This window comes from Trachurus trachurus, assembly GCF_905171665.1.
Source record: "Trachurus trachurus genome assembly, chromosome: 21".
In the NCBI taxonomy this organism is placed as follows: Eukaryota; Metazoa; Chordata; class Actinopteri; order Carangiformes; family Carangidae; genus Trachurus; species Trachurus trachurus.
Window position 1 is genome coordinate 32,046,805 of NC_139899.1, and position 19,475 is coordinate 32,066,279.

Sequence of the window (19,475 nt, forward strand, 5' to 3'; positions counted from 1 at the left end):
ACCTAGCTGCCCCTCATCCAGCTGCCCCTCATCTAGCTGCCCCTCACCCAGCTGCCTCTCATCCAGCTGCCCCTCATCCAGCTGCCCCTCACCCAGCTGCCCCTCACCCAGCTGCCCCTCCCCCAGCTGCCCCTCCCCCAGATCCTGCCCCACCACTCTAAAGGGTTATTCTGCATTCTTCCCTCACCAGACTGATGTCAAAACAGGCAAAATGGGCCAAAATGCAATGCACACATCTGCACACAACACACTGTCACTGCAGCATCAGAGGACACATGCAGACTGATGCTGAATGAAGACTGATGCTGAAACGTTAGTTTTGAATGTGCTGATGCTGTTAAATGTTAAATGTTTTGGAAATGAATGTTGATTTGTTTTATAACACAAATATGTGTGATAATGTTATGTTTTGTGGTTTTTAGCCGTCAAACCAGGTGGAGTCATTTTCTGTTTTGTGAAACTCAAAAAATAGTATTATTTCATATAAATGAGGTGTGAAATTACTAATAGTTTGGTCTGAAGTTGAATAAAAACATGAAACACAACTTGTGTGATAATGTTATGTTTTGTGCTCTTCTGTCCTCTGGGCACAAAGAGTGTTACTAAATTCAATAAAACACACATAATTCAACCAAATTGCTTCAAATGTATTTTAACCATTAACACCATAGTATTGAACAAATCCACTAATCCATCCACTAACTCTGCTTCTGCTCTTATTCCAGCGCTTCTACCCACAACATCCACACAACATGGAGGACACGGTTCTGTCGGTCCAGACTTTACAGCTACAGCTCTGACTCAGCTACAGTCACATTATAACAACACAACAACAACACAACGACACAACGACAACACAACGACACGTTGAAGGGCAGAGAACTCAGGTAACGACAGGTGTTAACGAGGAAAACATTCAGACTGTTCACCTTACCTTCACACGGGGAAATAAACTGCGACACAACCGCGTGGTGAAAGTGAAAGTAAACTTTACACAGGAAGAGAAGGAGGAGGAAGAGGAGGAGGAGGGGGGGGGAGGAGGAGGAGGAGGTGACATCTGTAATCTGAGTAGAGAGACTGGTGTTTTTACTGCTGTTTATTTCTACTACTGAACCATAAAGAGTTCTATCGAGTAATATCGATCTCCAGTCCGCCGCTTGTCAGAAGAACATGTGTGTGTTTCCCCTGTGTGTGTTGTGTTGTTGTGATGTGGTCAGGAGCGTCAGCAGGGGGCGACACTGATCCACTGCAGCAGGGACAACACCCACAGGAGAAGAACTGGGAGCTTCCTAGAAAACATCCATGGAAAAACAGGAGGAAGAGAAGATGGAGGGACTGTATCTTCCAATCAGCTGTAAAAGCCTTTGGCAGTGATTCTGTGTGTTTGAACTCATCTCCAGTTTCCTCCAGGACGCTGCAGGACTCCATGCACGGCTCCACTCACACTTTTACCACTAAATTAAATATTCAAGGACACAAAAATACATTTGAGAGCCAAATTAAAAATGTTAATGCAACACATTGCATTACCACAGGAGATTACAGGCAGACGTTGATAAAAATAACAATTCTTTAATTAAGTAATGCAGATGTTTATTAACAATCATTTAACTCTTGCGTGAAAACTGTAACCGACTGAACCTGCACCGTCCAACTAACTCTTACTCTTACTTTTCAGCCTTCCTACAAATTAACTCGAGTAAAAGTAAAAAATATTTGCCTTGGAAATGTATTCAAGTAAGAGTAATAAGTACCAAAGTAATCTAATACTCAAGTAAAGTACAAATCCTCTAGATATGTATAAGTACAGTACTCAAGTAAATTTACTCTGTTACTGTCCACCACTGGTTTTTACTGTTTCACAGTTGATAACTTAAAGGATTTGTTTAATGGTTAAAAGGAAATTAAACAAAATGAATCATATTTCATGGTTAAAAGTAAAACAAAAAGTATTGTAATTCATGGAAAACAGCTAAAATCATCACATTTCATGGCAGAAAAAAAAGCTAAAATAATTTATGGTTTTAAAATGTGTAAAAATAAATATTCCATTTGATAGGCTATAGAACTAAAACCAAATGTTTTCCTTTAGTCACTATTGTATTACAGTACTAGTGTGTTTAATTGTGTGATTATGTGATGTGAGTATGGCCATAAAGAGAAGAGTGTTATGACTATGTAGTAACAGTCCTGTTTCTGTTCCACAAAGACTTTCAAACAACATTAATTAAAACTCATTTTTGTTATTATTTTTTTCTCTCATGTGGACATTTCCCATATGTGATAGAGAACAATTTGATTTGTCATTTGTGAAGAACAAAAAGAAAGAAACTGTGGAACATGAAGTCAGTTATTGTGCTGAATTTTCATTTTATCTTTATTTTTCATAAAGCATATGTTAACTAACTAGTAGCTTGTGACTTCGTTTCCTCATTGTGTTTATCACTCACCTAACCCTCCTATTATGAGCCCAGTCTTTCCTGGTCCATATAGCTTCATATCCTGTGACACTTAACGGGACACATTCTGAATGAAATAGTGAGGGGAACTTCATTGTGTTGAGACATTTTTAATAATGACATTTTATATATCCCACATTCCTTTAGTGTTGTTTTTGGTGTTATTAAATATTGTCCTATAGTTTTCTTTTCTACAGAGCTTTATAATATTGGTTCATTTATTCTGATACTTACATTTATTTTCTGCCTCTTAAGTTCTTTGTTTAATAAATTCTCTGTAGAATGTATTTGTCTTTTGACAGGCGTTTCCTAATCCCTTCATGATCCATGGTCCATCTAGGCTACTTTAGTTTGCTGCTTTGTTGTTTCACTGGACACTTTTTGTTTAATAATGATGTGAATATTCTTAAAATGTCCCATATACATTGTCAATATCGTTTTCATTATAACTGTTTATAAGTCATTCCTAAACACATTGATGCTTTCCTCTGTCCTCACTCTGCTGTAATGTGTTTTATTTATTTATCTGGCTGCTTTGTCTTGTACTTGCTGCTGTAACAGAGTTAAGGAGTTAGTAATTCCACTAACTGTAATTCTGTTATTATGGAAGCTGCACTACACTTAGTTTATTATTATTATTTATCTGCCTGTTACAATATGAAGTCGTTCACTCCTTTATTTATTTTTTATGATCTATGAGTTAGAAGCTCTTATTTTGAAACGCCGCACTAACGAGCCCCTGCAGACTTGGCGGGTTGACCCGTTTCTAGGCAACAGTCTGCTGTCGGAGCCTCTTGGTAGGTTGACTTGTACTGAGCTCCGTTAATATAACTTTCTATTTGAGGGTTAAAGGTGACTTTATTGATCATACAAGTGAAGATCTGCTCCAGACAACAACTGCTGATGTTCTGTGATGATGCTGAGTGAGATACATGACAAGTTCATTGATACGGAAAAGCTTTTCACTCACTTTGATAGCTTCATGTTAGCTTGTGGCTAATCCTAGCAGCGTGACTGTTGAACAGGCAGAGAGTGTTGTGAAGTTTATTTTGTGTGTGTGTGTGTTATCCTCTTTTCATTAGCAGATGTAAATAAAGTCTGATGGGAGTCTGACAGTGACGGTCCTTGTCCTCTGTGAAACTACACGACGACGCATGAGAAAGCACTGAACCGCTACGCTGCCATCAACTGTAACAACTGGTAGGTGCTCACTGAGCTCAGAGATTCATAGTCCACTCACTGGCTTGTTTTCTGTCTCATTGGTGAATATGTGGTCCGTTATAGGGATAGTTCACCCAAAATTCAAATTTCACTCATTATCTACTCACCCTCATGTCGACTAAGAGCTGGGAGAATTGTCAGAGTAGCAGTATTTGTCCATATAATGGTTATGATTCTTTGTCCAAAAAGACACACCAAAAAACATCCAAATACCTCCACACTGCTCGTCTGTAATGTCCCTCTTGTATTGAAGCCCCGACATGAGAAATTGTTCCGAAAAAAAAATTAAATAAGTCTATATTTTAAGCTTGTTTGTAGCGGAAGCTCCCAGCACTGCTCTTCCTGGTCCATCCAAATCTCGCGTGATTTGCAACATAGACTTATTTAACTTTTTTCGGAACAATTTCTCATGTCGGGGCTTCATTACAAGAGGGACATTACAGACGAGCACTATGGAGGTATTTGGATGTTTTTTTGGTGTGTCTTTTTGGACGAAGAAAAGTGAGCTCCGTTCTCAACCGTCATATGGACATGCAGTGCTGCACGGAGCCCCGCTGTAACTCAGAGAAGCCACGGAGGACTCTAAAACTTCTTCCAGCCCTTAGTCCACATGAGGGTGAGTAGATAATGAGTGAAATTTGAATTTTGGGTGAACTATCCCATTAAGGCGGCACAATGGGCTGTGATTCTGCTGGGTCCAGTGGTTTTTGGATATAGGCTCATGCTGAACATTGAATTGATAAACTCATCAGTCATTCTGTGCTTACTTGGATTTAGCAGATCAGTGTTTAATAGATAACGTTTAGCTTCATTGTTGAAAACCACTGTGCTGTGGAGCCGTGGTTCTGCTGGAGTTCTTCCTGTCTCTGCCAAATCAAAAACGAGAGGTTTAATCAGCAAAACTTCAAACTCTTTTAGAACAAAAAACTAATTCATCACATAATTGTGTCTCTAGTCTTTGGTTTAGAATTAAAAACCAGATACATCTACATGAATTTGGTTTCTGGTTTCAAAAATAAAATAACAATAACAGGAATTTCCAAAAACCAAAACGGCACCATTTTTAATAGTTTATTAATTTCTTGATTGTGACATCAATGATGTCATATTTTCTTCTAGTTTTAAAATAAATCACATACTTGTGTTTTTAAATGATAATAAATGATGGATTATGTGATGAGATTCAGACCTGAAAGAGTGAACATTTAACACTCACCTGTTCATATTATTATCAATGTAACGTAGTGCCACCTAACAACCACAAGGGGTCAGGGCATGAACATGAGTGAACACTCATATGAAAGTGCTGTTCAGGTAGAAGGTCACATGAGCAGGCTGGACTGCAGGCTCACTTCACTGTGTTTCAGAGTTCAGTGGTTTCTGGCTCTAGTCTGAGCAACGTGACTGGGAACACAGTCAGTCCACTGTTGAAGAACCATAATAACTCGAGTACCTGAGTAGGCAATCTGCTACTCGGTTATGAATTATTACCCGGTTAATTTAGGATTAAAAAAATGGCATGTTAGAGCGCAGTTTAGCGTCGGATCAAACTACATAATCAGCCATGGTTCGGCTTTTTGTAGTGTTAAACAGTTTCGGATCAAGCAACGTGATTTTTTGCTGGGTAAAAGCGTTTTTGGATCGAGCCTCGGACTTTCAAACCTTTTACAATAATCTGTGGTGGTTCCCTCGGCGTAAACCGTCGGGAGGAAGACGACAGGTGTCATCAAGTCTGTTAGAAAATATGTTTTCAGTTTACAGATATTCTGAAACCTTCCCAGTTATTTCCTGAGACAATGCGAGGCAGAGAGGAGCGTAGGCACCAAACTGTAGTGTGGACTAATAAATAAGCACCGCTAATGATTAAAAAAAAAAAAAAAAAAAAAAGTTCTCCTCCGAGGCAGCCGCGGCATAAATGCGCTGCGCTCAGAGCGAGAGCATGCAGTGCATTCATGCAGCGGCATAAAGATGCACATATGCCCCATATGTGCATCTTAAACTCCAGTCTCTACTTTTATTATCCACCTGATATTTTGTCTGACGACGCTGTGTGTCAGTAATGCGCTCTGTCCATCAGACAGTCCGCAGTCCCTTTTAGATATTGAATAAGATAAACAGACCTATAGGACTGAATAAGTCCATGTTTCTATAATGTTCACTTTTTGTTGACAGTTTAATTATTAATTCTGATGAACTGAAGTTCATTTAGATTTTTTCCACCACTTTAAAACCGTAGAAAACTAAAATAATACACTGATATTGATAAAAATATTGGAAAAGAGTGTTTCATGTTTAACTTTATGTCTTCTGGAGATCGTTGATGATGATGATGCCACTGTAGCTACAGGCTCAGACTTTGCTGCAGCAGCCGTGGGTTTGAATCCAACCTGCATGAAATTTCCTCTATTTATCTTTAATAGTTCATACATATACAAATAATCAACAAATAACAAATAAACACCCTCAGAGTTGCAAAGATCAAAGATACATCTCAATAAAGTAGAATATGATGGAGGTCATGAACCAGACTGAGAGACGAGGCTCAGGAAACTTCTGCAGCTGTTTGGAGTTCATTAGGTTACAGTAGTCAACTCTCCCCACTGTATTATAGTTTCTTGATTTACTGAATTTTAGGTTTTCATTACAATTAAAAGAAATAAAGACATGAAATATTTCAGTCTGTGTGTTTTGAATCTGTATAATACATGATGTGTTTCACTGTTTGAATTGAACTAAACTAACTGACATACATTAACTTTTCCACTTTGTTTCAGTTGAAACCTTTATTTATTTATTTTGACAGTCAGAACGACACGGTGCTCTTCATGTAGCTCAGGCCGACTTTTCAAAATAAGAGTCTGCAGTGAAACCACCTTCGTCCTGAAAGTAGCCTGATACCTTTTATCATAACATCGAAATCATTCAGACAAACAATAACAGTCAGCAGCAGCAGAATAATAATAATAAGTGATTTTTCTGTTGCCATGACGCTGATGAGTTCATTATTAAACTGTGTTCATCTCTGTCCTGTGAAGACGACGTGAGTGAGAGACAGAGACAGACGTGTAGAGACTGAACTGTCTGTTCAACAGAGAGAAGGTTTCTGTGACAGGAGGAGACTCTGCTTCACTCAACACAGAGACACTGACGAACCAGGACTGATGAGTAAAAACCCAGGATACAGAGGTTGAGTGAAGGTGGTGTTGACGGTGTAGAGGTGGATCAGTGAGTCAGAGGAGACTCTGTAGAAGGACAGAGAGCCAGCAGGACAATCCACATACACTGCTACTCTGTTAGAGGAGGAGGAGGAGGAGGAGGAGGAGGAGGAGGAGGAGGAGGAGGAGGAGGAGGTGATACGTGTCGGTCTGTTATTGTGATAGACACAGTAACCACCATCATAGCAGTTCAGACTCCAGGACTGATCGTTCTCTCCAAACCAACAGTCATCACTGAGTCCTTTCCTGCTGATTCCTCTGTAACTCACTGATATATAAACGTCTCCTCTCCACTCGACCTCCCAGTAGCAGCGACCAGTCAGACCAGTTGAACACAGCAGCTGATGATGAAGGTCAAATCTGTCTGGATGATCAGGATATGACTGATGCTCCTTCACACGTGTTGCCTTCCTGTTGTTGTCAGACAGTTTGATGTTTGTGTTCACTGTGTTTGTGTCGATTGTGAGTGGACAGGAATCTGATGGAGAGAACAAGACACAGCTGCAGTTATTGATCATTGATCAGTTATTGACAGTTTGATGAAGACTCATGAGGTCAGTGATGTGACAGTGTGAAGATGGTTGAATGTGCTGCTTTGTTTCCAGTAGGGATGCACATTTTGACTGATAACCGACGCTCGTTAACCAATTATTAACCGTTAACCGATAAGATTACGACGCTGGCGGCGTGTGCTGTGACAGCTGATCAGTGCCACATCCCCTCTGCTCTGTCTCAGCTGATCTCTCATATGGAGGTTAGATCGTCCAGTGTAGAACTGTTTTAGTTACAAAGTGCAGCCAAACACCAGACTGAAGGAGCAGCAGAGCTCCTCTGTGGAGCTGCAGGAGAGCTGCATCAGCCTCCTCTTTTATTTTATTTTTTTCAGCGCCGTTGTTACAGGTGATGCACATCTATGTCTGTGTAGCTACATTTATGGTCTGACCTTCCTTCATGGGGGCTGCTGCACATACTGTCAGTCCTCCTGTGGAACTTTTTACCACGAGATATGACTGAAGGCACGTGGAAATCTGCACGTGTCGACACGCCCCCACGAGTTGACGACAAGGAGCTAATAAAAAAAAATGATAGTATTAATCGGTCAAAGTTCTTGTTATCGGTTAACGGTTAAACGGTTCAACATGTGCATCCCTCGTTTCCATGAATCAAAGTAAAAACAGACTTACACTTCCTCAGACCTGGTGTCAACCATGGGACTCCAGCAGGCTCCACCCTGAAAGGAGGAGGGGGGTCAGAGCAGCACCTTCTCTGTCAGCATGCACACATGGACATTACATGGCTCTCACACACACACTGTTTTATCACTGTGTTCACATGGAGGCTGGTATGTATGGATGAACACTGAGCACAGAGAAGAAGGAGCTGGAGTCTTTATCTAGTGATGATACAGAGCAGGAGGAGACCAGGAGGAAACACTTCATCATGTCTTTTCTCCATGTGATGTCACTGCAGTGTGAGACACACACTTTCACTCTCTGACTCTCAAGCTGCACAAACACACGTCACAGCAAAGAAGATGAAGACACAACAGGTGGAGCTGACCAGCCCAGATATCCCACAATGCACCAGGAAAGAAGAAGAGTGCAGCTGTGAGCAGTGGATGGTTTCAGTGTTTGATGAGGAAGGAAACACACTCAACACGTTTGTTAGAGCTCAGTGAAACACAGTGAGTTTAGTGAGAAACACTGAGTGTGAACACAACTTGTGTTTGTTTGAAGAAAACTCCCCAGGAAGCTGAAGAATGAGGCTGTGAGCAGGTTTCCACAGGAGCCACAGCAGCAGTGAGTGGATGAAGGAGCTCTAATAGAAACCATCTGATCACAGTGACAGGACGGATCAGGATCTCATGATCAATGACTCTGTTCTTCTCTGCTCTTCACACAGATCAGCTGCAACACACTGACTCGCTGAGATCAGTCACATCATGTGGAATAAAGCAGCCGTCCTCAGGACCAGTCCTGAGCTCCATCAAACCTGTCCACACATTTTGACTGGACTAGAAGTCAGAGTCCAGAGGAAGCAGAGAAACTGTAGAGCAGAGAGAAGCAGGCTCAGCTCAGAGCACATGGACTCAGACAGGAAGTGAAGCTCCAGCTGCTGGAGACTTTCATTAAAGCCCCAGTATGCGATTGATTTGGCTTTTTATTAGCAAAAATCTAATATTGCTTTCATAAATACGTATTTCACTGAAGTGGAATCACACCCGCATACAAACGAAAGCTTTCTCATACCTTTTCTCCTGATTAATCTATCGACTATTTTTTCGTTTAGTCGATTAGTCTAACGATTAATCTTTTGACTAATCTAACGATTATTTTTTGGTTGACGATTAGTCATTTACAAAAAAACACTTCTGAACACTTCTCTTATTTAAATTCTTCAGATACTCTTTCTGGTGTGCATTCCTCTAAATCAGTGGTTCCCAACCTTTTTTCCTCAAAGACCCTTGCTTTTGTCAAAGACAAGCCTTTTTATTCTATTTTGTGCCATCCTTATTTTGTTTTATTATATTTCGTTCTATTTTTTATTTTGTCTTTATGTCAATTTTCCTTTGTTGTGTCATAATTGTTATCAAGTCCCTATAAGCAGGTAGGTTGTATGTAGGTTTTTGTTCCTATTGATTTTGATGATTTTGATTATCCAATTGGATGTATTATTGGAATTTAAAATTTCAATATGCACAAATCTAATTTTGATAACCTCACAACCTCAGAACAAACAAAGCTCTGTGGACCCCCTGACATCTCTGACGCCCCCCTGAGGGGGGCCCGGACCCAAGGTTGGGAACCAATGCTCTAAATAATCTTTTTCTTTTGGAGGGGAAAAACTGTGCCACATCAGTTTGCTTTAACCTGGAAAATAGACAGATAAAGCAGAGTGCACACTGAAATATTAGCACAGTGTTTTTTAAATAGGCACATTTATTTAGTATAGTCATGGAGCAGACCAGTGTTTCCTCCAGGATCCTCACTTACGATCTGCATGCTGTGCTGCGTCCGGGTGCACAGAGAGCAGCAGCGGAGTGGATTTAAAAAAAAAAAAAAAAAAAGACAACACGTGAGTGTATTTAAAAAAAAAAGACAACACGAGGATGTGTTTACATCTATGGATACATAAAGCAAGGAGACTGTGGCGGGTGGTCCGATTGTCCGTCTGTGGTACAGCATGTGTTTTTCTGCTGCACGTGTTACAGTCTATGGTTCACAACCCGGCGGTGTGTTGTCTACCTGTCGACGTATTTACGTCATCGACGTAATCGGAAAAACAACTCGACGGTATGTTGAACGTGTCGACGTATTTACGTCATCGACGTAATCGATTAGGTCGATTAATCTGGACAGCCCTACTTGTTTATCCTGTTAAATGCAGCGTCTGTTGTCTGTCTGACTTCTGCCCGAGTTCACGTAAACGCAACATCAAGAATACGTTCCGATATGCAACCACACCGCTAGATGGGGGTAAATCCTACATACTGGGGCTTTAAGGAGCCACTTTGTGGCTTCATCTGATCTGGAGTCAGACGTGTTGGAGCAGCACACACACAGTCTGAAAACAGCTGTTTGGTCACACACACATTCAGCCACAAACACTGATTATTACACTGTTCACTACACTCACTGTCTTCTGATGGACAGCTCCAGGCCTCTGGACAGTGAGGACATCTGGATGTCACACTGTGATTGACTGTCTCCTCAAAACAACAACACATCTCATCAGGACAAGACCAGGATCTCAGAGAGACTGAGCTGATTATTGATCATCAATATCTGACCAGACAGAGACCTGATGGTGCCGCCTGGTTTCTGTCTCTTATTTCCTCCTTGGTTGGAGACGCTGGGAGACGAATGTCTCTGAGCAGTGGACATGCTTTGATTCTTGTTGCTGTGTTGTTGTTAGTGTGTCCACACTCAACAGGTGTCTACAGTCTCTGGGACTGTTCAGGTCAAACACTCTGTTGGTTCAGGAGCAGTTCAACCAGCTGCAGCTGAAATGTTTCCTGATACACTCTGAAATAAAGTCTGATCCAAACATCTGGAGAGACTCAGAGCACAGCTGCCAACAGCTGCTTTCATCACTGACATCTCTTCTCCTGAATATGACACAGTGAGTCATGATGAGACACTGAAGTCATCATGAGGAGAAACTCCTGATCCCAGTAGTTCATCACTGTGACTGATGAAAGCTGCACAGCTCATGTTTGAAACACTCAGAGATTTCTGCTACGTTCACACCGCAGTTACAAGTGACCTGAATCTGATTTTTTCGCTCATGTCATATGTGACCCATATCTGATTTGCTTTTGACAGTGTGAACAGCACAAGTCGCATTGAATCTGACTTTTTCAAATCAGATTCAGGCCACTTTTAAATGTGATACTGAATCGGATACGTATCTGATTTTTTTGAACGCGACCGCAATCTGAACAGCCAGGTCGCATTTAATGCGACTTTGACGTCATTCTGACCCGCGCTGCACTGTTTTGTAAATGAATGACAAATAAAGTTGATTGAAAAACCAAAACAAAACAAAAAATGTGCCACAGGCACATATTTCTGAGAGGGGGGGCGGGATTTTTGTTGGGAGAGTCAGGGGATGAGACGCACACTTATCAATGACCGATTTGATACGGGATTTCCTCAAATAATAGCCGGTATTCATTTGTTCACACAAACAAATAAAGGCCGGCCCTAAATACAAGCCGGGTCAACAACAAAAAAAACTCTGTCGCCTGGAAAAAACTGACAACGATATGATCAGAAACTCTTTCAACTTTGTGGACTGTCTGCATGTGAAGACTGACTGGAGTAAAGCTGACCTCATCCTCTGCTTCAGAGAGGGTTAGGGTGAACGGGCTCCGGACACGGAGCAGAGAGGGGGGGGTGAAGCGCTACAGCGCAACGGTGACAGAGACCCATGCAGGTCCGACAGCGCAGCGAGGACAGTAGGCCTACGTGAGGAAGAGGAAGATGAACTAATGAACGATGAGCTTGGTCGCTAATGTGTAAAATTTAGAAATAAAGGCCATCGGGTCGGCCGTAGCGTCACACTGAGCTGTCAGATGATGAGCCAGGCAGGCAAACTGCATATCACATCAAATGTCAGTGAGTTTAAATTCAGACTCTTTTTTTTTTTTTTAAGCGTAATGCTGTGGGTATAGGGAGGCTGATGGAGTGCGGGAGGGGTGGCGGGTTCGAGTCCGACGTGATTATTATTATTTTTTTAGCATTAAGCCATAAAGTCCTACAATACCGGTTGCCGTTGCCATGGTTGCTTCCGTAAACACCGTTGTGGCGTGATGTCATCAATGATCAACTGCGCATGCGGGTCACTTCAGGAGCTTGAGCTGTTCACACAGCAATCCGTAGACAGGCCACATTTAAAGACGTAATGTGAACAGCCAAACAAAAAATCGGATTTGAGCATTAAGACCTGCGGTGTGAACGTAGCCTTTGGTTTCAGTATAAACTGTGTTGTGACGAGTCAGACTGAGACAGAAGACATCAGTGGAGTGGGCGGAACTTCACTGTGGCCTACACCACCTCTGGATATGGTCTGAGTGATGGGATCTGATGTCATCAATGCATGGATCACCTGAGACAGATGTTAATACCAGGTGTGAACGGGGCCATAGAAAATGTTCCAGCTCCTCCTCCTCCTCTATCAGACAGTGTGTGTGGCTGCAGCAGCCTCTCCATACCTGAGAGAGTCCAGTCTCCAGTCTGGATCCTCCAGTCCAGCAGACAGCAGCTCCACTCCTAAGGCTCCTGGATGGTTGTAGCTCAGGTCCAGCTCTCTCAGATGGGAGGGGTTGGAGCTCAGAGCTGAGGCCAGAGAAGCACAGCCTTCCTCTGTGACCAGACATCCTGACAGACTGAACACACACAACAACACACAGGAACCCTCTGTCAACACCTGCTGCTGTGTTCAAGTGGCATCAGATAAACAGCTGGATGGATCCTCACCTGAGAGTCTCCAGTCTACAGTGTGGACTCTCCAGTCCACCAGACAGCAGCTTCACTCCTGAGTCCTGCAGGTTGTTGTTACTCAGGTCCAGAGTCTCCAGTCTACAGTGTGGACTCTCCAGTCCACCAGACAGCAGCATCACTCCTGAGTCCTGCAGGTTGTTGTTACTCAGGTCCAGATGTCTCAGACTAGAGGACTGGGAGCTGAGGACTGAGGACAGAGCTTCACAGCTTCTCTCTGAGAGGTTACAGCAGCTCAGTCTGAAGAGATGATCATGAGGTATTAAAGAAGAAAGGAATTTATTTTCTGTCCTGTTGAAAAGGTTAGGTAACTTTGTTGGTCTCCACCAGGGAGGAATTTGTCCCAGAGATAAGGAGCGGTTGCAGCACATACAGTAAAAACAACATACAGTATAAACGTACATCAGATTAAAAGACTAGTCGAGTAAACACAGACCAACACTGGACAATCGCACTCGTACAGTAGACCAGGGATTCCCAGCGTGTGGTGTGCAAGTCGCCGCTAGGGGGTGCGCGACATGAAAAGGGTGAAGGTGGTAAGGTGTTATATTTTACAAATATCTTTTCCGCTGCTGGTGTGCACACAAACTCTTTACTTTCAATATAGACACGCGTCATGTGCGATCACAACACAACGCTGTAACGGTGCGCTTGTCTTTTTCGTGCACGTGTGTGTCAGACCCTGATTCTCCCTTGGTGTCTCCACTACTGTTTCCCAAGGAGCTCTGCCCGTTTGAAAGGGGAAGGGAGTCTGTATGTGGAACGATGTTGCCTCCTAGATGTAGAATGTGTATTATAGAAGAGAAACACACATTTCAGGATCACAGCCTGTATCATTAGAACAGACATGTGACCTGGACATGTCACCAGCTGGTGATACCATACTGGAGTACTGACTCATTGTTGCTCTATAAAAAATTAACATAATGTTTTTGCAAACTCCAAACACTCTGAGCCTACGTAAGATATAGAGACACTGATGAATATTGGCACAGACATTGGCCACCTGTGTGCTCAAGCTCAAGTCGCTGTCAATGAAGACTCCAAGGTACACCACAATGTCTTGGCCATGGATGGCCACTGGGCTTTGATCACCCACTGATCTAGGATCGAGCAGCATCTCAACAGTTTTGGTCGTGTTAATATGCAGCAAGTGGGCATCACACACGCAGATTGGTGAACACTTAAATTAGTATGTTTCACTATGTCACTATGGCAACACTTGTGCTGCGATTCTTGGTGAAGGCAAACTGACATTTATCAAGCACTGGTTCCACAGCCGTTCGAAGTTTCCCTATCATAAAGACAGTGTTTTTATATAATGATGAATAAATCCAACTATCTCTACACTTACAGAGCTTTGTTGGAGGCTTTGACCACTGGCAGCAGCCTCAGAAGAGCCTTCTCTGAAGTAGAGTATTTCTTCAGGTCAAACTCGTCCAGATCTTCTTCTGATGACAGTAAGATGAAGACCAGAGCCGACCATTGACCAGGAGACAGTTTATCTGTGGAGAGACGTCCTGAGCTCAGGGACCGTTGGATCAGCTCCACTAGAGAACGATCATTCAGTTCATTCAGACAGTGGAACAGGTTGATGCTTTTCTCTGCAGAGGGAATCTCTTCAATCTTCTTCTTGATGTACTGGACTGTTTCCTGATTGGACCGTGAGTCACTTCCTGTCTGTGTCATCAGACCTCGTAGGAGATTCTGATTGGTCTTTAGTGAAAGACCCAGGAGGAAGCGGAGGAACAAGTCCAGGTGTCCATTTGGACTCTGTAAGGCCCCGTCCACAGCGCTCTGGTAGAAGTTTGTCTCTGCAGATTTGACTCCTGTTGTTTCAGTCTTCTTCTTCTTCTTCTTCTTCTTCTTCTTGGAGGTCCACAAACTGGAGCAAAATATTCAGAATGAAAACACAAGAAATTAGATCAATAAGAGAATATAACATTTTAATTCTTCTAAATAATGACTATGTGAACATGTTTCCCTCCATGTGTTGATGTCAGTGAACGTCTCATTTGTCCATCATGTTGAATCTTTAGAGAAATCCTCTTACTGCTCTGCAGACGCTCAGCCAGCTCCTCCTGCTTCATCCTCCTCAGGAAGTTCACTGTGATCTTCACTAATGCCTCTCTGCTGCTCCTCCTCTGCTCTTCATCCTCACTGTCCAACACCTCCTCATCCTCCCTCTGACTCCCTGAGCATTCTGGGTAATCTGGACTCAGAGCCCTGTGGATCTTCTTCAGCTCGTTCTTGACAAAAGTGACCATGTTCTCCTCCAGCAGCTGGAACAGAAACTCTATGAGTGACAGCATCAAACTAAAACCATGGAGCCAAACATCAGATCCATGTTGGACAGACTGACAATCCACTGGTGTCAAAGTGCAGCATGGAGATGATGGTGAACACAACAGATGTAACAGCAGCTGTTGGACATGTCCTCACCTTAAATATGGACTCCAGGTGTGTTTGATGCTGCTGGGCAGACTGACCACTGGGAACCTCTGAGCTCTCCTGGTCCACTCTGTGGAGGAATCAGTGTCAAGTCAACATCAGGACAGAGAGATAATACAAGATGGACTTTATATGTCCCCTGAGGACGTTCACAACAGACAGAGACACTTTGGTTTCAGACCTGGTCCAACAACACGTCGTACTTCTTTTCTACAATAACCTGAGCCTGACTGTCAGTTACAGCTTACATCTGATCAGCTGATCCACATCCTCCTGTAAAGTTAATGAGAAAGTCCTTTGAGTTGTTGCTCTTTAAAGACAGACAGCTGGGTTCAGGAGAGTCTGGTCTCTGCTGCTGGATCCTGAAACAACAACACAACTGATCAATGTGCATGTTGGAGAAAAAATGATGAAAAATATCTTCAATCTTTTCATAAACACAACAACTGACTTTTAGAGAGAAAAGTCTTTCTGACTGTTTTAAATTCTGACCTTCCATCAACAGAATGACTGAAGTTCATAGGACGATCCATGGAGAAGTTGCTCTTTAAAGACAGACAGCTGGGTTCAGGAGAGTCTGGTCTCTGCTGCTGGATCCTGAAACAACAACACAACTCATGTTTAACAGTTTTAGGTTAAGGTTAGGTTTTAGGTCAAAATAATTCTCAGCAAAGTTATTTTAAGGGCTAAATGTGAATGGAGGGTGAGCTGGAGCCTTTCTCAGCTGACTTTGGGCAGGAGGCGGGGTTCACCCTTGACAGGTCACCAGTCTATCACAGGGCCAACATATACACACACACATTCACACCTATGGGTGATAAAAGCCGTTTTCCCACTAAAATTAGCGGGTCGACGCAGGTTTTTTAAACGCGGGTCGACCCGCTAACAATCGGCATTTGGCCCCTTTCCCATTGACCAAAATGAGCCGAGTCTGACCCCCCGCTGAGGGATCAGACAGAGCATAAACCAGTCGCCCCGCTCTCATCCGCGGTGCAAGAGACACACACAGTCATGCCACAGCCGCCCGCCGCGGAGTGTCCGTCCGCCGAGGCAGACTCTCTGGCTGGCTGACCTGGAGCACCAGGACCGCGGAGGACAGAGAGTCTGCTGCGGCCGGATGACGGACCTCCGCGGCACAACACGTCAGTTAAACAGACTGTCGCTTCTTTTCTTTTTTTTCTATCGTTTTTGGTCAGTGTTCTCTGATCTTTTGATCCCAGTCTCGGATGAGAGCAGAGCGGAGCAGAGCTTTGTTTTGGTACGTGATATGAGACGCGACCAGCGCAATGACGTGGCGTCACGTAACTCTCAACGTCGTCACGTAAATTAGCGGGTTGACGCGGCTCGGTGCGCCTTTCCCACTGCCACCAAAAGCCGATTGTTAGCGGGTTTAAACGGGTTTTTTGGCCAGTGGGAAAGGGGTATAAGAGTCACCAGTTAACCTGCATGTCTTTGGTCTGTGGGAGGAAGCTGGAGAGAACCCACACATGCACGGGGAGAACATGCAAACTCTACATCAGATTCATGAACGTGTTGTTAAATCAAGAATGTCAGAGAAGGTGAGTTGAGAAAGAAAGTTGAGAGTGGTCTCTGGCGCAACTTCACCAATCCACAAGGTGCATGGAGAGTTGCTGGAGCTCCTTTGAATGCTCTCCACTTTGAGAAAGAAAGTTAAAATGCCCAAATAAAAATCTAAAGGGAGCGTCGGACTCCAAACATAAAAAGAACTTTAGTGCTGAAGTGGAGCGACTGCTGCAGGAAGTGAACAAAAAGCAGCTGTTATATTTAGTAGCGTCAGCAGTGGATGTAATAACAGAAAGAAAGATGCATGGGATGCTGTCAGTCATTCACTCAACGTGTGTCTGAGTTATAACTCAGCTTTTCATGAGAATCATTGAAATGTGACTCCACAGGAAGAACGTTCAACAGAAACTCAAAACCTTTGAAATGTAGTTTTGTCTCTTACATCTGATCAGCTGATCCACGTTCTCCTTTAAAGTCAACGATAATGCCCTTTGAGTCGTTGCTCTTTAAAGACAGACAGCTGGGTTCAGGAGAGTCTGGTCTCTGCTGCTGGATCCTGAAACAACAACACAACTGATAAATGTGCATGTTGGAGAAAAACTGGTGAGAAATATCTTCAATCTTTTAATAAACACAACAACTGACTTTTAGAGAGAAAAGTCTTTCTGACTGTTTTAAACTCTGACCTTTGACCTGTGGTCTGGCTTTTGGTTTTAGAGGGAGGGGCTCCCTCCTCTCTGTCCTCACACTGATCCATGCTGCTGAGCTCACATCCACATCAGCTCACACACACTTTGTAGCTTCACCTGCAGAGGAAACACACATCATTCATCTGCACAGCAGCTCACATGTCCATCATGTCTCCAGCTGCTCCTCCACTGATTGGCTCTTCTCCTCTGCTTCATATCAGTGTCAGCTGAATGCAGTCACACAGCAGTGAGGAAGAGGAAGCTGCCATCAGCTGCTGTACTTCTACTATCAGTCCACTAGATGGCGTCATGGAGCTGCAGTGAAGTGAAGAGCAGCCCAGCAACATGATCCATGGACCACTGTTTCCATCCACTGACACACACAAGGACTGAGATCCACTGAGTTGATGTGACACAGTCTCTGTGTGGACAGCGTCCCTGTAGAAAACCACTGGATCAAACAAGCTACACACACAACAACTGGGCTTCCACTTATTTCACCTCACAGCTCCACTATCACAGCAACTTCCATCAGGAGTTTTTTTTCTTAACGCTTTCTTCTTTTTTTTTAATGGCAGCAAATATTAACATCTATTGTCTTCTGGGGTCAAAATGACCTCAACTGGTTTGACGGCTAAAAAGCACAAAACATAACATTATCACACACATTTATGTTTCTTATTCAACTTCAGACCAACCTATTAATACTAATTTCACACCTTTTTTTTGTAATTAATACCTCATTTATATTAAATTATAACTATTTTTTGAGTTTCACAAAACAGAAAATCTGAATAATTTCAAATATAGTAAAGATCAAAACGAAAATGAATTAATGGATTAACAGACACTGGCATATGACAAACTTCCATCAGGATTTTTTTGTTAACCCTTTCATCTTTTTTATGGCAGCAAATAGTAACATCAAAATGACCCCAACTGGGTGATGTGGGTTAGGGTTAAAAAGCACAAAACATAACATTATCACACATATTTGTGTTATAAAACAAATCAACATTCATTTCCAAAACATTTAACAGCATACATCCAATCTTTCTAAACTAACTTTTCAGAATCAATCTTCATTCAGAAACAGTCTCTCTTTCTGTGGCAGTTGCCCCTCACCTAGCTGCCCCTCACCCAGCTGCCCCTCACCCAGTTGCCCCTCGCCCAGATCCTGGCCCATCACTCTAACGCCTAAATTCCACTGGATGCGGAACGGCTGCAGATCCGCTCCGGTACGGCGGCGGAGCCGTTACGTCAGGGTTTCCCGCAGCGCTTTCCTGTTTAGGCGGCCGCCTTAACAACAAAGAGCTGCCGCCTAAACTAACGTCTTAAAAAAATTAAAAATGTTATATAAATAAAACCCAGTTACAGTATGCTGACCTTTGACCTTACCTCACATCAATTCCTTCATAGGTGTGTTCCTAATTTCTTTTGCATATTGTTCCTGGGGTCTTATTCTACTTCTGGTATCATTTTGGTGGCATTTTACTGTAGAAATTTTGAGAAAAATAACCTAAAAGTCCCACCCACAATGACTCAACCCCATTTACTGTATGCTGACCTTTGACCTTCCGTCAGTTCAATTCCTTCATAGGTGTGTTCCTCATTTCTTTTGCATACTGATACCAGAAGTAGAATAAGACCCCAGGAACAATATGCAAAAGAAATGAGGAACACACCTATGAAGGAATTTATGTGAGGTAAGGTCAAAGGTCAGCATACTGTGAATGGCTTTTATTATAGGGGTCGTTTTAAATTATTTTTTCTCCACATTTCTACAGTAAAATGTTGATGAAAGGTGATTTTTCTCCCCTTCACGGCAGTGAAATATAACTAAAAAGTTGATTCATCCTGGAAGTGATTTTCCTCCACATTTATCCAGTAAAAGCACGTAGGTTTTATGTATCT

General features: G+C 42.7%; 2 protein-coding genes across 2 annotated transcripts in view; both read right to left on the minus strand.

Moving 5' to 3' along the window:
• LOC311004122 (protein NLRC3-like) overlaps positions 1-19,475 on the minus strand; it is a gene marked incomplete at both ends in the record, with an annotated part of 177,378 nt that overhangs the window by 134,592 nt on the left and 23,311 nt on the right. The window lies entirely within an intron of this gene.
• On the minus strand, positions 6,811-18,747 carry LOC311004717 (neoverrucotoxin subunit alpha-like; the record flags this gene model as incomplete). The annotated part of the gene is made up of 2 exons (XM_083996889.1): positions 6,811-7,373; positions 18,702-18,747. The coding sequence occupies 2 exons, from the start codon at positions 18,745-18,747 to the stop codon at positions 6,811-6,813; spliced, it is 609 nt and encodes a 202-aa protein (XP_083853015.1).